The sequence below is a fragment of the Branchiostoma lanceolatum genome, chromosome 17 (assembly GCF_035083965.1).
Source record: "Branchiostoma lanceolatum isolate klBraLanc5 chromosome 17, klBraLanc5.hap2, whole genome shotgun sequence".
NCBI lineage: Eukaryota > Metazoa > Chordata > Leptocardii > Amphioxiformes > Branchiostomatidae > Branchiostoma > Branchiostoma lanceolatum.
The window spans coordinates 15,011,024-15,025,963 of record NC_089738.1 but is presented as its reverse complement, the minus strand read 5'-3'; the positions used below and the strand labels follow the sequence as shown (position 1 = coordinate 15,025,963).

Genomic DNA, 14,940 nt, shown 5'->3' with positions numbered 1-14,940 from the left:
ACTAACTTTAGAAATAGTAAAGATAACGTGTTTAATATATCTTACGGAATGGTTCTCATTTATGTCTCGAAAAGCATATAATTATATAATAATATTTGTGTTTTATGTACTTTATTATATACAATATACTTAGTTTGATTATCTTCCTGTCTTGACATATCATAGCCGTAGAATATAACTATGTAACGTTAAACCGCATTAGATCGTCAGGCTGACATACTGCGTACTACAATGTATGTGGGTAATCGGGTGGGTGACCCCGATTCGCTTGGGGTCAACTGCGAAGTGCTGTCGCTTGACCGGGGCAGCGTCTGTTTCAGGTGAGCCTCACGCCTTAGCACCTGCGTTTAGCCGCAAATTACGTCTTTTGTGATCCATATATTACATCTAAGATCTTTCATGGGCGTATGTCTTCTCCAAGACAGCGTTAGACAGCTGCAAGCGCAAGTTTAATGTTATGCGAACGCGCTGCAAAAATTAGGGCACAGCTCCGTTTTGTAAGTGGGAGGGGGGCATGATTTTTTTCCGCATTCAAAGTTGTCTTATAGCGAGTTGTAAATGATTTCAACCACACGGGTAATTCATATATAGTGGAGTGTATGTATATATATGTTTATCGAGTTGCGTGCGTACTGAACATATGTAACGTTTGCGAGAATTTCCTTTGTCAGTTTTTATTTATTCAAACCCCTCTGACCCTGGCTAGGGAGGGGCGCTAACGGCCGTTCGGTAAATCAGATTAAATCTTCGCTTTGTGGCCATAAACGGCACACATTGAGGAGACTGTGATTGGATTAATGTTCTATATAGAATCATATTGTAGTGAGTAACGGTTATATCAGAATACATGATGATAATACATAATAATATCAACATTGTATATCATTATTTTAGCCAATATTGATGTAAACAAATATCAAATGTTTGCTGAAAACAGAATAAACTCGGTCGTGTATTTCATGTTTCTGACAGAAATTCATGTTTTAAGCACATTAATTTCTCTATTCAATGCTTCACAAGCACCTCCTACTCATGTAAAACACTGAGCTGAACCCTACATCTGCTAGGAGATTAAATAAATGGCTGCTGTAATGTCCCAGTTGATGTAGGCTGGTTTATTCATCACAAAAAAGACTTGATGGTTTATTATTTATAGTCCCTGTTCCCTATAAATGGAATAAGACAAATATTGGTGTCAGGGTGGCATAGTGGCCGAGGTCCTGGGTTCAAATCAGGGGTCCCCTTGTCCCGTTGACATTGTACCCTTAGGAAAGGCACTTCACATGAATTTCCTCAGCTGAAGATGAGTACCTAGCTTCAGTTAGGGAGGTCCCTCGGATAGGACATTAAAGAGAGGTCCCATGTTTGGGGAGAGCCACGCCTCGAGCACGTAAAAGAACCCACCACACTTATTGAAAAGAGCAGGGGTCCTTCCCAGTGTTAATGAATCAAATAAATCTGTCTGGATCTGTCTGCAGTTTGTACTCTTTAGTACAAACCTGGTGTCTTACGCCATGAGTTGGTTTAGCGGGTATGCAATACAAATAAACAACATGTCTACATACTAGTGCTTTGTGCATTGGCCATAAAAGCGGTCCAGTACACACGTAGCCTGGAGGCCAGACCCACTGTGCTAGACGATAACCCCTTCCGCTGAGGTTAGCAATCTTAAAGAAAATTAGACTCAATACATAGAACTGCTCAGCTATACCTTGCATCAACGAGGTTAAAACCTCCTTGTTTGTATCTGTTACAATTGCTGTGCAGTAAATTTTGATTTGATTTAATTTTGTTCCCCTTCCCGTGCATCAGCTCCTGATGGCTGACCCCACGGGTGGGTTCCAGCAGCCGTGCCCCTGGCAGAATGCCAACATTCCCGCAGTGCTGACCGTACGCGGGAACATCGGAGATGCCGACCTGCCCCACCGCCTCAATGCCATCTCCACGTGGCTGCAGCAGATGGCCCAGAAAGGTGGGCAAAGACGTTGTGTGCTTTCTTTTGTACTTGTGATGCACTTTTTATCCATTGTTGCACATCATTAGGTACTAGAACATTCAGTCAAATCTATACTAGTGGACAGCTGGAATTGGGAAAGACAAAATTACTTTGGTTGATTTGTAGGTTAGTGATTAAACTTTGCTGTTATGGATGAACATATCCTATTTATTTATCAGTACCAGCATTTCCTGGACTTTTAAACTAGTTTTACCCTTCACAACCTTAACAAATATAGACTCACAGTAGCATTTTGTATGTTGACACAAAGAATAGCAAGCACAAAGTGATCCTAATCTAGATAAATGTAGGCCCAACGTTAACTGTTTCTAGAGTGGGATACAAACTGAAAGATTTATTGAAAGTCTTCTGCATACATTAACAGTAAGTTAACATGACCTTGTGCCCATACAGGTGAGCAGGAGGTGAAGGTGTCCAGGGTCCAGCCATGGAACAGTGTCCGTGTGACCTTCAACATCCCGCGCAGCGCGGCACAGCGTCTGCAGCAGCTGGCAGAGACACGCAACCAGCAGCTTCGGGACCTCGGCATCCTCGCTGTGCAGGTCGAAGGTCAGTGCTGTCGATTTAGAAGATTTCCCGCCTAACTGTGTGTGCTGAACAGCCATACCAAAAAAATAGATAAACTGTCCCTGTACATGTATCAGTACTGTAGTAGTACTAGTAGTAAAAATCAGGTTCAGTTTCTGTTTGATTGATTAAGTGCCATAATTGTATTTTATTCCCATTCCAGGTCACCAGGAGGTTGTGTTAAACACTCCTCCCCCGATGGGTATGACGGGACCACCCATGGCCCCTGGCCTCCCCTCTACTGCTGCCCCACCGTTCCAACAGTCCCCCCAGGGGGTCCCCCGACCTGCCTGGGCAACGTCCCCGGGGGGACAGGTCGCTCCAGGTAAAGGTGACATTATTTCTATCATCATCGTATTTCCTACTCAAAGAGTTGAAGTATGCACAAAGTGGCGTCGATGTGGTGCAACGGTTAGAGCGTTGGACTCAGAACCAATAGGTCCTGGGTTCAATACTCACCATGCCCCGACGTTGTGCCCTTGGGAAAGGTACTTCCTACAATGATATTCCTACAATGGCGGTGGAGTGTGGAGTGACGCTCACTAGGCCTCTTTCGCTAGTCTATCTAAAATGTGTGCCAAAAAACACACTGTGTAGTTTCAAGCAAGGGATGTGCCGTGCCAAGGAGATGTGTTTCATCAGTAATTGTACATGTAGCTTTATTGGTTGTGAACGAGAAAATTATGAATGGATCTGTAAGCCGTTTTCTGAAGTATGACCTGAACACAAGTGATTCAAAACGGGGAATGATCTTGACCCAGAAATGTTTAGATGATTTTTGTTGTTACCTCGCAGCCTCCTTTCAAACTACTCAAACGTAAGCATGTAACCCTGATGACAGAGTGGAAAAATGAGTGTAAATATGATGTAGGAAACTCATAATGCTTGACCCTCTTTCTCCTGTCACCAGGTGAGGGTATGATTCCTGCCCAGTTCTCTCCGGTGGGAAACATCCGCCCTCCCTCGGCCGCCCAGGTGCCAGCCTTCAGCTTCACCGCCAAGCAGATGGGCACACAGAACAGGTCAGTTCACCCCAATGGAGTGGCTTTGTCTGTAATGGAAAAAACTAGCTCAATACTTCAACATACTGTAATGCAGAAATGTTTGTGGGGGTTTCATGTCTGCGCTTTTTGCAGTGAACTCTTTATCGCGAACTTAAAACCACCACGAAAAGCCGTTCCACTGTGTGACTGTAGCACTAATATTGTTTCAAACGCCAATTCAAAACCACCGTGAACTCTCAATTTTCTCCTTACAGTGAAATTGAATCCCTGCAAACATTTCTGCATTTACAGTAGTTTTCTTACATACACAGCCTTATTTTTTTTCTCTGCTGATGTTTCGGCAGATGCTCTGCTGCCTTCATCAGGGCAAAATTTTCTTTAGTTAGCATCCTTGTCGTATTGGGACTTAATTATCTTGACATGTGACTTATTCTCCTTACCATGCCATACAACAAAGGAGGCTCTGCCCCTGAGGCATTGCCATAAATTGACTATTTTGGGTGTAGAAAAGTCCTCTTTGACTTTATTGAAAAAAAAAGCCATTAGTGGTGTGCCCTATAAGGCACTGGACTTCTTATCAACAGTAGTCATAACAATACATAATGTGACGATAACAGCATTCTAAGAAAGATGAATGCCTGGATTTCTTGCAGGATGCCGATGCCTTCACCGGGAGGGTTTGTGAGGCCGCCACAGGACCAGCTGCCCTTCAGACCGGATCAGGTGCCTTCTAATGCAGGTAAACTGTACTGATATAATGTATCCTTCATGAATTATAGCAATAAGAAGATTTCAGGGGCACACAGCTAGTTTTAGAAAAGCAGAGACACGATTTTTATATGTTTTTTTTTAGATGTTTTAACCATTGTAAGTAAAACTGTAGGTGGAGGTTTTTATTTACCTCCATTACCTCCAAACTGTGGAGGTTTTTATTTACCTCCATTAGTCATAAGGGTTTGTCTCATGCCAAAGTTTGACTTTGAAATGACATTGAAATATATCTAATGTACTCCAAAGGAAAGCTGGATTTTAGTTATCAGGAATGTGTTGTTTATTTTTAGATGATGTAATTTTTCTGTTTGTTAAACTTCATGAAATGTTTGTTTTCTCCAGGAGGGCCCCCAGAGCAGGGTGGTTTTCCTCCGACCCCCCAGAACTTTCCCAGAGGTTTCCCCCCTGGTTTTCATCCCGATGGTAGCGCCGGTTTCCCTGGCAACCAGGGACCACCAGGCCCCATGCAGGGACAGGTAAGAACACAAATGAAAAGCTGCAAGTTTTATTTGTAACGTGTGTTTATTTATCAGTTTAGTTTGGTAATATTTTGTTCAGATGTCTTTAAAGACGATTGTAAAGTCACTATCTGTATCTGTATAATGCAAACTCCCGCTGTCCGGGGCTTTTCTGGTCCTTACCTGCTGACTGGTTACGGGCAGCCGCTATAAGCGTGATTCAATTAGGCGATATCTGGTTTATCTCTGTTATTCCCCATCTCGCAAGGGTTAGACATGGTTGCACATAAGTGTTATGGCTTGTGTGTGTGTGTAAGATACTGTAGTACAATACAATATAATAACATTTATAAAATGCGCTGTATTGAAAGGAACACCTCTGTGACAACCCTTGTACTTTTTATTTCTGACCCTTTTGAACGTGTCTCTACAGATGCTACCGTCCATGCAGGTACGAGGTGGCGCGACCCGGCTCCCGGTCCACCACCTCCTGCACAACGCCGGGCTGGCCCAAGCTGCCGGCGGGGGGGACCCCAACCTGCAGGGGCGAGATGTGACCCAGAGCAGCCCACTGCTGGTGAACCTGCTACAGAATGACATCTCAGGGAATCCCAACATTTCATTAGCAATATCTCGTACCACACAGTCTCTCATGCAGGTGAGCAGGAAGAGAACAATGTAACGTTACAGGGATCTCCCTCAAGAATGGAACAGTGGCGCTCCTCCATCCTGTTCTAATCCCAGCTCCATCCTGTTGATTTTCAAAGTTAGGGTATTTCTTCCAATATTTCCCCAACCCAGCCTGTAATTTTGCTCAAAACTACAAAGATTTCATTAATTGTAGACAAGATGCAAAGCTTAAGTTGAAGGAAATGACTTCCATTTGTTTCTAGAAAAGGCAAAATGCAGCAGTTGCTCTCCTCTTGACAGGTATACCCCCCTCCAGACTTTCCCCTGGCAACATGCATCCTGTGCTTGGCACCCTCCCCCCATCCTGCTCTATATTTCCGGGGAGATCCCTGTGTTACCTAACATAACCAGAACTTTTTCTAAAAAGGGAAACAGGTGCTGCACCCCCATGCTCTAACCATACGCCCTCTTACCGCAGAGAGCAGATACAAGCATAAATTGATTGACCAGGGATGCTACTGGGTCACATGTGGCCAGTCTTCAACTGCTACCGGTCTGACAGAATGCCCCATTTTAACTTCCTGTTTGTAATTCCTGTGAAGGAAGCTGTTTTTCTTTCTCGAATGCTGCAGATGTATTTTAGTTTGACAGTGTTTTGGCTAAACATTTGCATTGATTTTGATGATATTGTGACATTGATAGTATCCATGCTCCTATCATCAAGAATGTCACATGAATTATTGATTAGTACATCAAATGTTTTCTGTACATTGCTAGGCAAATCACCTTGCAGGGCAGTGCAGGCCATGCCTTGTGTGACAAGTTGTGGTGATGTAACATAAACCAAACCAAACTGGTGCACACAAAAAAAAGAAACAAAGTGAAGTAATTATGTACATAGTTGCCACACTTGGTACTGGTAATGCCCTTACACTTACAGCTGGGTAGAGCTGGATAAGCCATAGTGTTTGCCTACCCCAGCTTAAAAATGTTTTACAGACGTTGCCGCTACCACACAATGTATGGTTTGATACTGTTACATTTATATAATTCGATTTGTTGCCTTTTTTCCTGCAGCAGGGTGGCATGCAGGGAAACTTGCAGCAGCAGTTGGCCATGCTGCAGCAAAGCGGTCTGCTGCCACAGGGCAACATGGCGTCCCCGGGAGCCCTGCAGAGCATGCTGCAGCAGGCCGGGATGTTACAGCAGCAGCAAGAACAACAACAGCAGCAGCAACAACAACAACCTCCGCCCAAGAAGCCGGCCAAACGTCGTGACCGTTCGCGGGCTCGGCAGCGGAACAAGTCCAACCAGCAGGTGGAATCGGCGGGACTGCACAACGTCCCTCCGCTGCCATCCCCACAGTCTGCCATGTCGCCAGCCTTGTCTGCTGGGTCACCGGCTCTCTCTGCCTCCCCCAACCTGGCAGCCTCCCCGTCCATGGCAGGGGTAGGAGGGATGACGTCCCCCAGTACCCAGCATTTCCCCAGTGCCCCCTCCCCCTCTCTCCAGCAGGGTTTCCCTAGCACATCCTCCCCCTCCCTGCCGCCAGGTTTCCCCAGAAACTCCTCTCCTGCTGTCCAGAACAACTTCCCCACAACGTCCTCTCCAGCGGTCCCTCCTAACTACCCCTCTACCTCCTCCCCAGCAGTCCCTCCCAACTTCCCCCCCTCCTCTTCCCCAATGCAGCAAGGCTTCCCCCCCAGCTCCTCCCCTGCCATGCAGATGCCCACCAGTACCTCCTCCATGCCTCCAGGGTTTCCCGCCACCTCTGCATCAGGCATGCCTCCTGGTGCCCAGCCTCATTTTGGTCCCCCAACCTCAGTTGCTATGCAGCAGCCAGGCTTTCCAGGCATGCCCGCCCATGGCAACATGACGCAGCAGCATCAGAACTTCCCTAACAACCCCTCCCCGTCGTACCAACAGGCCATGGGGGGCCCCAATGCTTCCCCCATGCACACTCCCTTCTCCAACGCTCCCTCCCCCACTATGCAGCAGAACTTTCCCCGAACTTCTCAGTCCCAATCTCCCATGCCCCAAAACTTCCAGGGCCCCTTCCCGAACCGTGCCCCACAACCTGGTATGCAGCAGTTCGCCAACCCGTCCCAAATGTTCCCTAACCTCCCTCCAAATGCTCAGTCCCCCTTCCCCAACATGAACCAACGTTTCCCCAACCCCAACTCCTCCCAGCCATCCTTCCCCATGACCTCCTCCCCCTCCCAACAGCAGCAGCCACAGTTCCCCAACATGTCCCAACAGCAGCAGAGATTCCCTCCCTCCTCCTCCCCCAACTTCCAGCCCCCGTTTCCCAACACCTCCACTCCCAACACCTCCATGGCTGCCTTCATCAGCCAGATGCAGAACTCTGCAGCCAAGGCCATGTCCGCCATGCCTAACAAAAACGTCCCGCCGCACATGATGAACATGCGGGACGGCGCCCGGGGGATGAACGAAGGGCCCAGCCCGCTGGCCAGTCTCAGTAACCAGGTGGGCCAGGTGCCCCAGCCGCCGATGCCACCTGGCATGGGGCAGCAGCGGCCGCCTGGTCCTAACAAACAGCAGGCCATGCCACCTGGTGAGTTACTTGTATGGTACTTACATTTGTGAATATTAGTCATCCAAGAAATTGAAGAATAGAATTTTAATTTGATTTATACCACAGGGTTACAATATGAACATATCAGAAGTTTCAGATGTCATCTTTTGTCAGTGTGTTACTTCTTCTTGCCACTTTTGGAGATGAAGCCTCCCCACCCTGGGACATCCTTCATTTTGGCTACCGTTCAATTGTTTGTTTGCATGTATAGTTGTAGAAGACCTTACGAAAGTCGCTGTACTTTTGTTGTGTCAATAAAGATTGTTTATCGATTTGACTTCTATTATTGTATCACCATTTTTCTTAGCTCAAGGGGATTATGAGAAGTATGAAGTGACCAAATAAGAGTTGAGACAATGTTGTATTGGAATCCTGTTGTTTGAATGAGTGGACTACTTTCATTTAGAAGCAGTTTTCTCCCACAGCTGTGTCAAAATCATCATGTAACTAACGCTTTTGTTGTCGTTACAATGTTTTTCCAGGTGGGGTAAAGGACGTGCCCTTTGACCCCCCGACATCGGCGCACAGTTTCCTCCAAGGCCAGGCGGAGTTCCAGTCGGCGTTCCTGCGCTACGTACAGAGCCAGCAGAGGCAGCCTCCGCCACGCGGGGGGCGCAGGGCGTCGCCAGGGGCGGCCGCGCCCCCGGGGCTCGCAGGGCTCGGGCCCAGGGGAGCTCCAGCCCCACCAAGAGCTCAAGCACCGCAACCTGGGATGATGTTCCCCCACCCCGGGGGGCCCGGACAAGCCCCAGGGTCAGCATCCCCTCACCAACCGCCGATGGAACCACCCCTGGGACAGGGAGCCCATCCTCAAGGACCAATGGGACCAAATAACGGGACACCAAAAGTGCCTGATAAACTATCAGAGACACCTTCCAGCAATACCACAACCCCCCCTGGACAGGGAGCCCCCCATCCCCTCGGACATCCTTCTATGGGGCTACTGCAGGGGCCGAATGGGTCTACACAGCTGCCGCCTGTATCAAATGCACCACCCCCTTGGGCAGGAGGACAACATCCCGGGGTAGGAAGACTACCCCCTGGGGCAGGACGACTACCCCCTGGGGCAGGAACACCACCCTCTGGGGCAAGAGGAACACCCCCTGTAACAACTGCACTCCCCTCTGGGGTAGGAGCACCACCCCCTGGGGCTGGAACACCCCCTGTAACAACTGCACCACCCACTGGGGCAGGAGGAACACTCCCTGTAACAACTGCACCACCCCCTGGGTTTGGAGTGCCAACCCCTGGGACAGGAACACCCCCTGGGCCAAGAGGAACACCCCCTGGGCCAAGAGGAACACCCCCTGGGCCAAGAAGAACACCCCCTAGTACCTCAGGCCTCTCCCCAAGGATGGTAGCACCAGTGTCTCACAGTCCGTCCCCTACCGCAGGGAAGACACCAGGCCCAGGTATGTGTAACTACAGATCAGGACAACCCACTAACTATCATTCCGTCATGTGTCATCTTCAAAAATCATATGGTAGGGAGCCAAGTCTGTACAGTCCATGCAGCAGTTCAATTTTTGAAAGTTCTTGAGAAATTTTTCCAGCATCTACAATGTACTTGTATGTTGAATTCAGTTCTTGCTATCTTTTGAATATAGGTTGCATAAACTTGTTTATGATGAAAGAATCTTGTCTTGATATAATAAACTATCCCTTCTGAAGTTCACCATATTTCCGTCTACATTAACTTGTAATGTAGTTGTGTACCAGGTTTTCTTGTCAATAGATTTCTGCATTTCTTGGCTAACAAGTTTCATGTTCCCAACCATAGACACCAGTCAACAAAACCAATCTTTGCCAGATCTGTCCAGTGTAAACCAGTCACAGCCAGACCAGGCTGGAAAGTCAGCAGGGGACAACACTGCCTCACAGACACCTCCGGAGACAAACCACGGTCAACCGCAGGTCCCGTCAGAGCCGCCAGGGGGAAATGGCACTGCTTCGAGGGTGGCAGCAGAGCCAGACAACATGAAGGAGCCCAGTTCAACCCTGCAGCCGGTTACGCATGGTACGTGTGTTAGTCACAATGTCATGTATATCAGCGTATGAACAATTAGTTTGAACAGGGCTTATGTTGAACATATCATGTGCTTTGTGCTTGAAATAAAAATGTTTCCCAAAACTTGCAAAAAAGCCATGATTGTCTGAAAAGTAAACCTGTAATATCTACCAAGTGCAGTTCAAACAATAAAGCTGTGTGTCGTGTAAATTCCACATTGCAGGCATGTGTACCGCCATGATGTTTATATGGAGGTACAAGGTAGTTTAGCTTCATCCTTTTTTGTGTGGTCACATTTCTTTCCAATGATTCCTTCCCACGTTGTACACACACTGAGGCTACCGTATGGTCCCACAGAGGTAACCACAGAGAAAGCAGGCACAGAGACTGGGCAGGAACAAGGCAGTTCACCATCGGTACCACCAGAGGTACAAGGTAATGGTAAACCCCCATGTACAGCCTCCCAGGTGGAACCACAGCCTGATGTGACTGGCACTGGTCAAGACAAACCAGAGGGGGAAGGTGAAAACAAGGGGGAGGGGGTGAGCAAGGGTGGAGCACAGGAAGTTGCCATGGATACCTCCCCGCCCAAGGACAGTGGTAGTGAGATGTCAGGAAAGGAGGCAAGCGAGGGGGGAGGTGGGGGAAAGGGAGAGACTGTTGGCATGGCAACGGAGGTGGTAGCCACGCCTAGCAACCAGAAAGGTAGGGAGCTACCTTCTTCAATAGATGAAGTGTGGAAAGTACAAGTAGGGCTACAGAGGTACACAGGCTTGTTGAGAGGCACTGTTATCAGGCTGTGCCTGTCAGCAAGTTTGTACACCTTTAGTATGTGAGTTTTGCACTACAGTGTGTCTCTGCTAATCACACTTGACACTGGCTTGCTTTTGTATAACCACACCTTTGTTTTGGTTTAGTAGTAGATGATGCAGTGCAGAAACTAATTCTACTGATACTAATCTCAATAGCTTGTCAAGAGGTGTTGGCACTGCATTTGTGTTTTTAAAAATCTTGCTACAATAAAGAGGTGATGTTCACCAAACTGCTTTGTGTTTCTCTTTTCTAGAGTCTATCCCAGTGAGCTCCACAGAGACCCCTTCTTCAACTGATGCCGCTGTGCAAAGTGTTGTTTCTCAACAGAGGACAGAAGCCAAGGTATGTTAGGTGCTATTAAAAGAGTTACCCTACATGTTTCAGTTGGAACCTAAGCTTTGACTTTAATGTAATGTAACTTAAAAGTCTTGTAAATATCACTATCCAAACCATGTAGTATTTTCAGTAACTTGATACTCCCGCAGCCGTATGATAAAATACTGGATACAACTACTAATGAATGGTTTATTTGATTAAAATACATTGCAGCCTTTGGGGCTGAATTTCGTATCTCATAACAATTGAAAACGAAAATTGACCTACAGGGGATCACTACTTGAAAGCTAATTTTCTTGTTTGTCTTCTTTTTCAAGCAGACAGTGGATGTGCAGCAGAAAAACACAACAGCAGAGACCGGTAACAACAAGCTCCCCCCAGCAGGTGAGACCGGAACTGCAGGACCAACAGAAAAGGCAGGAAAGGACTCCGAAGTAACAGCTGCAGTACAGCAGGATCTGCCAGGGGGCGCTGAAAGCTGTAGCACCACAAACAGCAATCCTGGTCCACCTCCGTCGGATGGGGCACCAGGGACAGGTTAGCGACAACTTGTTATCCCCAGCTTGAAAGTTCATCCGTGTTAGAATTTCTTCTCTTGCAGAATTAAGACTGCAACTTCCAGTGCAATCTTAAACTTTCAACTTGAATGGACAATAGATGGCACTTTCTATGTCACTTTACATATGACAGAACATGTGACTTGGTGAGCAGTGGGTCAAAGGTTTCAGAAAGTTTGTGGTGCCCTCCGTCTCTGTGCAGGGATGGCTTTTCCCTTTATGTTTACAAAAATAAACTTGGGAAAGTTTGAAACAACACAAACATTCTCTGCAAACATAAATAAACGTAAACAAACACTTAATTACATCAGTGGATTTGATAGTCTGTACACTAAATTGCATTTGTTAGGCAAGTTTATCAAACATTTCTCATTATATTTTTCATTAGATGAAAAGAAAGGAGAGGAAAAAACTCCAGAAGTCCCATCTCCATCTCAGGAGCAGACTGCTAAGAAACGGGAATTGCCTAAAGATCTGGGTGAGTACGATAAAGTCTTTTACTTTTGCTGTGGTTTCATTTTGCAGAAAGAGGGAAAAGGAGGCTTTAACAGTGTTTTAGATTTGGGGATGAAACAATTCTGTAGTACATTAGTCATACAAAGGAGAAATATTTGCAGTGTGATGAAGTCGCAGTGGTGAGGTCACCATTAAAAACATGAAAATAAAGCCGCCATGAAAGTCTCAATATTGACAGCAAATATCTGAAGAGACTTTCTCTATACAATGTTTATTGCGTATTCCCTTCTGCTGTCAAAGTGCTAAAAATATTTGTTTTCTTTATTTTACAGAAGAGAAGGGCCCCTCTCCTCACAAGCAGAGCAAGTCGTAGCAGAAGTTCATCCGATCCTGCTTCAGTTTCCATCTTTTTACACAACAGAACAAACTTGTGTTTCGAGCATATGCCATCACAATTTCACACTGAATTCTGGTGGAGAAGAGCACTGTCACATTTTGGGCGTAAAGAAGTAACAATTGGTTGATACACAGTTGACAAGAGGTTATTTTTGTGGGGGGCGAGGTTCAACATTCTTGTATCTTACCTTTCTATGAAAGGCAAGATTATTACACAGGACGGACATTCCGGAACGTATGATGAACAAACATCATCTTGGTTTGCTACACAATAATACACCACGTCTATTACTTCTATGTACATTGTAGGTAAGACCAAAGAAACTAAACAGTTTGAGACACATAAACTTCAGAGTTAAACACACATCCCTACACCAGAGATATTACGTTTTTAGTAATCTCCAAGCAAATCTTACGATGGCAAAGACCGTACCCAACTGGCAAAAGAGTTTTCATAGGCTATGAAAACTCCTTTTGCCAGTTGGAGACAGTCTTTGCCACTGTTAGATCTGCTTGGAGAGCATGTTTTTAGTGCTTTGAAGCTGTGTTTCTATACCCTGCCAAAAAGGATACTAAATCCTAAACCTTGTAAGACACTCACTGTAACAAGACAAACAATTTCAGGGTGATCAAATTGAAACTTGTTAAAAGTTGGTGAAATTTGGATATAATGTTACACACGAAAAAAGGAATTAACATCAGCAATATGGCTGACTGCTAAACCGTTTCTTGTGTTCAGTAATAAGTATGAATTCTTCATGTTGTGTTCAGATCTCAAATAAGATAGAGATGTAGTTGTGGTGGTGTTCTAAACACTGATGTGTTGGCCTTGTTCTCGTGACTGTATGAGGTATCAAAGTGCCTGCTTCACATAAACCCTTAGTGTGCTAAAGCACTGGCGAATCAGTACCCATTTCAAGGGGTGGAGTTACCAGTAACATGCTAACAGCCAAACAATTGAGTTCACAATAGGTTGACTATGTTCCTAGGCACCAACTGTTTTATATTATATGTACATATGTGTGTTTGTGTGTGTGTTAACAGGATGAAAACACCACTATATTTGTGTGAATGTTAACATGGCAATGTTTGTGTATGTTGTAGCTGGCATAACTGTACAGTATGTAAAGTATATGTGTAGTTTTACTGATGACTTAAAGAGACTGTCTAGCTTTAGTTGCTTATATTTTTCCATCTATTGTGAGATAAAATGTGTCCAAGTAGCAGCTTCTTTATTTTATGTACATGTATATCACTGACTCACTTTGGTGTTAATACACAAGTAAAACATGTAAAGGAAATGTCCATGTTTCGTGTATTTCTTTGTGTGCCACCTGGCTGAATAGAAATGTACTGCAGATAATTATTTGGTGGGTCTGCAATCAAAAGACTTTGCATGTAACTTTACATGCACAGCTTATTCTGTAGGGAACTGCACATAATGCTTGACGACAATTGGGACTTATAAGCTGAAATGTATTTTGATGAAAAAATGATAGTTCAAGAGAGGTAAAAATTTAGCTATTTTAGGAAATGTAAGTATCCCTTTCAGCTATTTTGTTTTTCTATTGCCCAGTGGCAATTTGTTCGAATTTCAGTGCTTTTTTGAGTGACTTAGTACTATCAGCAATTCCCAGTTAAAAGTGTACTACAGAAAATATAGAAATTGATTATTCCTTTATCTTGAAGCTCTTCATGTGAATTCCAGAGAAACATCTGAGAGGATCTCTTTATCTTTTCTCTCCCAGAATTTACTTAAAGACAGGATCTGGTATCAGTGTAAACAAACACGGGCAGTATTGCCCATACCATCGCTACCAGAGACGCCCCTCTCACCGAGTGTTGTTTGAAAACTGACCATGTCGTTACAGAGATCATGGCACAAAACAACCAACTGTCACAAATTCACCACCAGTTTCCCAATGCGAAACGTCTAAACTGTCGCAATCTACCTCCAAGTCCTCTGTGTGTGTCACCCAGTAAGTCATGTTGGCACCACCTTTATTGATTTATATCTGTATCTGTAAAGCCAGTTTAACCGCCATTCGGCGTTACACACCAGCTTCGACTGCTCATACTGAGGCCTCCTCTCTGTTTAGGCAGTCAAAAACTTTATCACGATCTAATAATTCCATGCCAAGAATTTTATTATATCATTCGGCCAAAATGGAACAGGGGTAAGATAGACCACTAAAAGTTTCTGAAAGTAATGTCGCGCGTTAAGACGACACATCTATACATATTACTGGAAAAGCCCTTTGCTTGATCATCTCACCGAATCATTTTCCAGCTGTGCTGATCACCAATTGTCTGGGGTGTAACAGTACAGAG

At 45.4% G+C, this 14,940-nt stretch overlaps 1 protein-coding gene across 9 annotated transcripts; it reads left to right on the top strand.

Annotated features, from left to right (window-relative positions):
* Nucleotides 1–190: 190 nt before the first annotated feature.
* LOC136422826 (nascent polypeptide-associated complex subunit alpha, muscle-specific form-like) lies at nucleotides 191–13,910 on the top strand. 9 transcript variants are annotated; one of them, XM_066410722.1, is made up of 16 exons: nucleotides 191–320; nucleotides 1,813–1,972; nucleotides 2,411–2,566; nucleotides 2,748–2,909; nucleotides 3,495–3,606; nucleotides 4,242–4,327; nucleotides 4,702–4,835; nucleotides 5,251–5,475; nucleotides 6,525–8,022; nucleotides 8,526–9,455; nucleotides 9,824–10,060; nucleotides 10,409–10,756; nucleotides 11,118–11,206; nucleotides 11,518–11,737; nucleotides 12,146–12,235; nucleotides 12,546–13,910. In XM_066410722.1, exons 2-16 carry the CDS (start codon nucleotides 1,819–1,821, stop codon nucleotides 12,584–12,586), a joined length of 4,482 nt encoding a protein of 1,493 aa, XP_066266819.1. In that variant the 5' UTR covers nucleotides 191–320; nucleotides 1,813–1,818; the 3' UTR covers nucleotides 12,587–13,910. The 9 variants fall into 9 exon arrangements, with proteins under 9 accessions (XP_066266819.1, XP_066266820.1, XP_066266822.1 ...); XM_066410723.1 differs by having other exon boundaries at nucleotides 2,748–2,915; nucleotides 9,854–10,060; XM_066410725.1 differs by having other exon boundaries at nucleotides 2,748–2,915; nucleotides 10,409–10,486; nucleotides 11,521–11,737.
* Nucleotides 13,911–14,940: the final 1,030 nt, after the last annotated feature.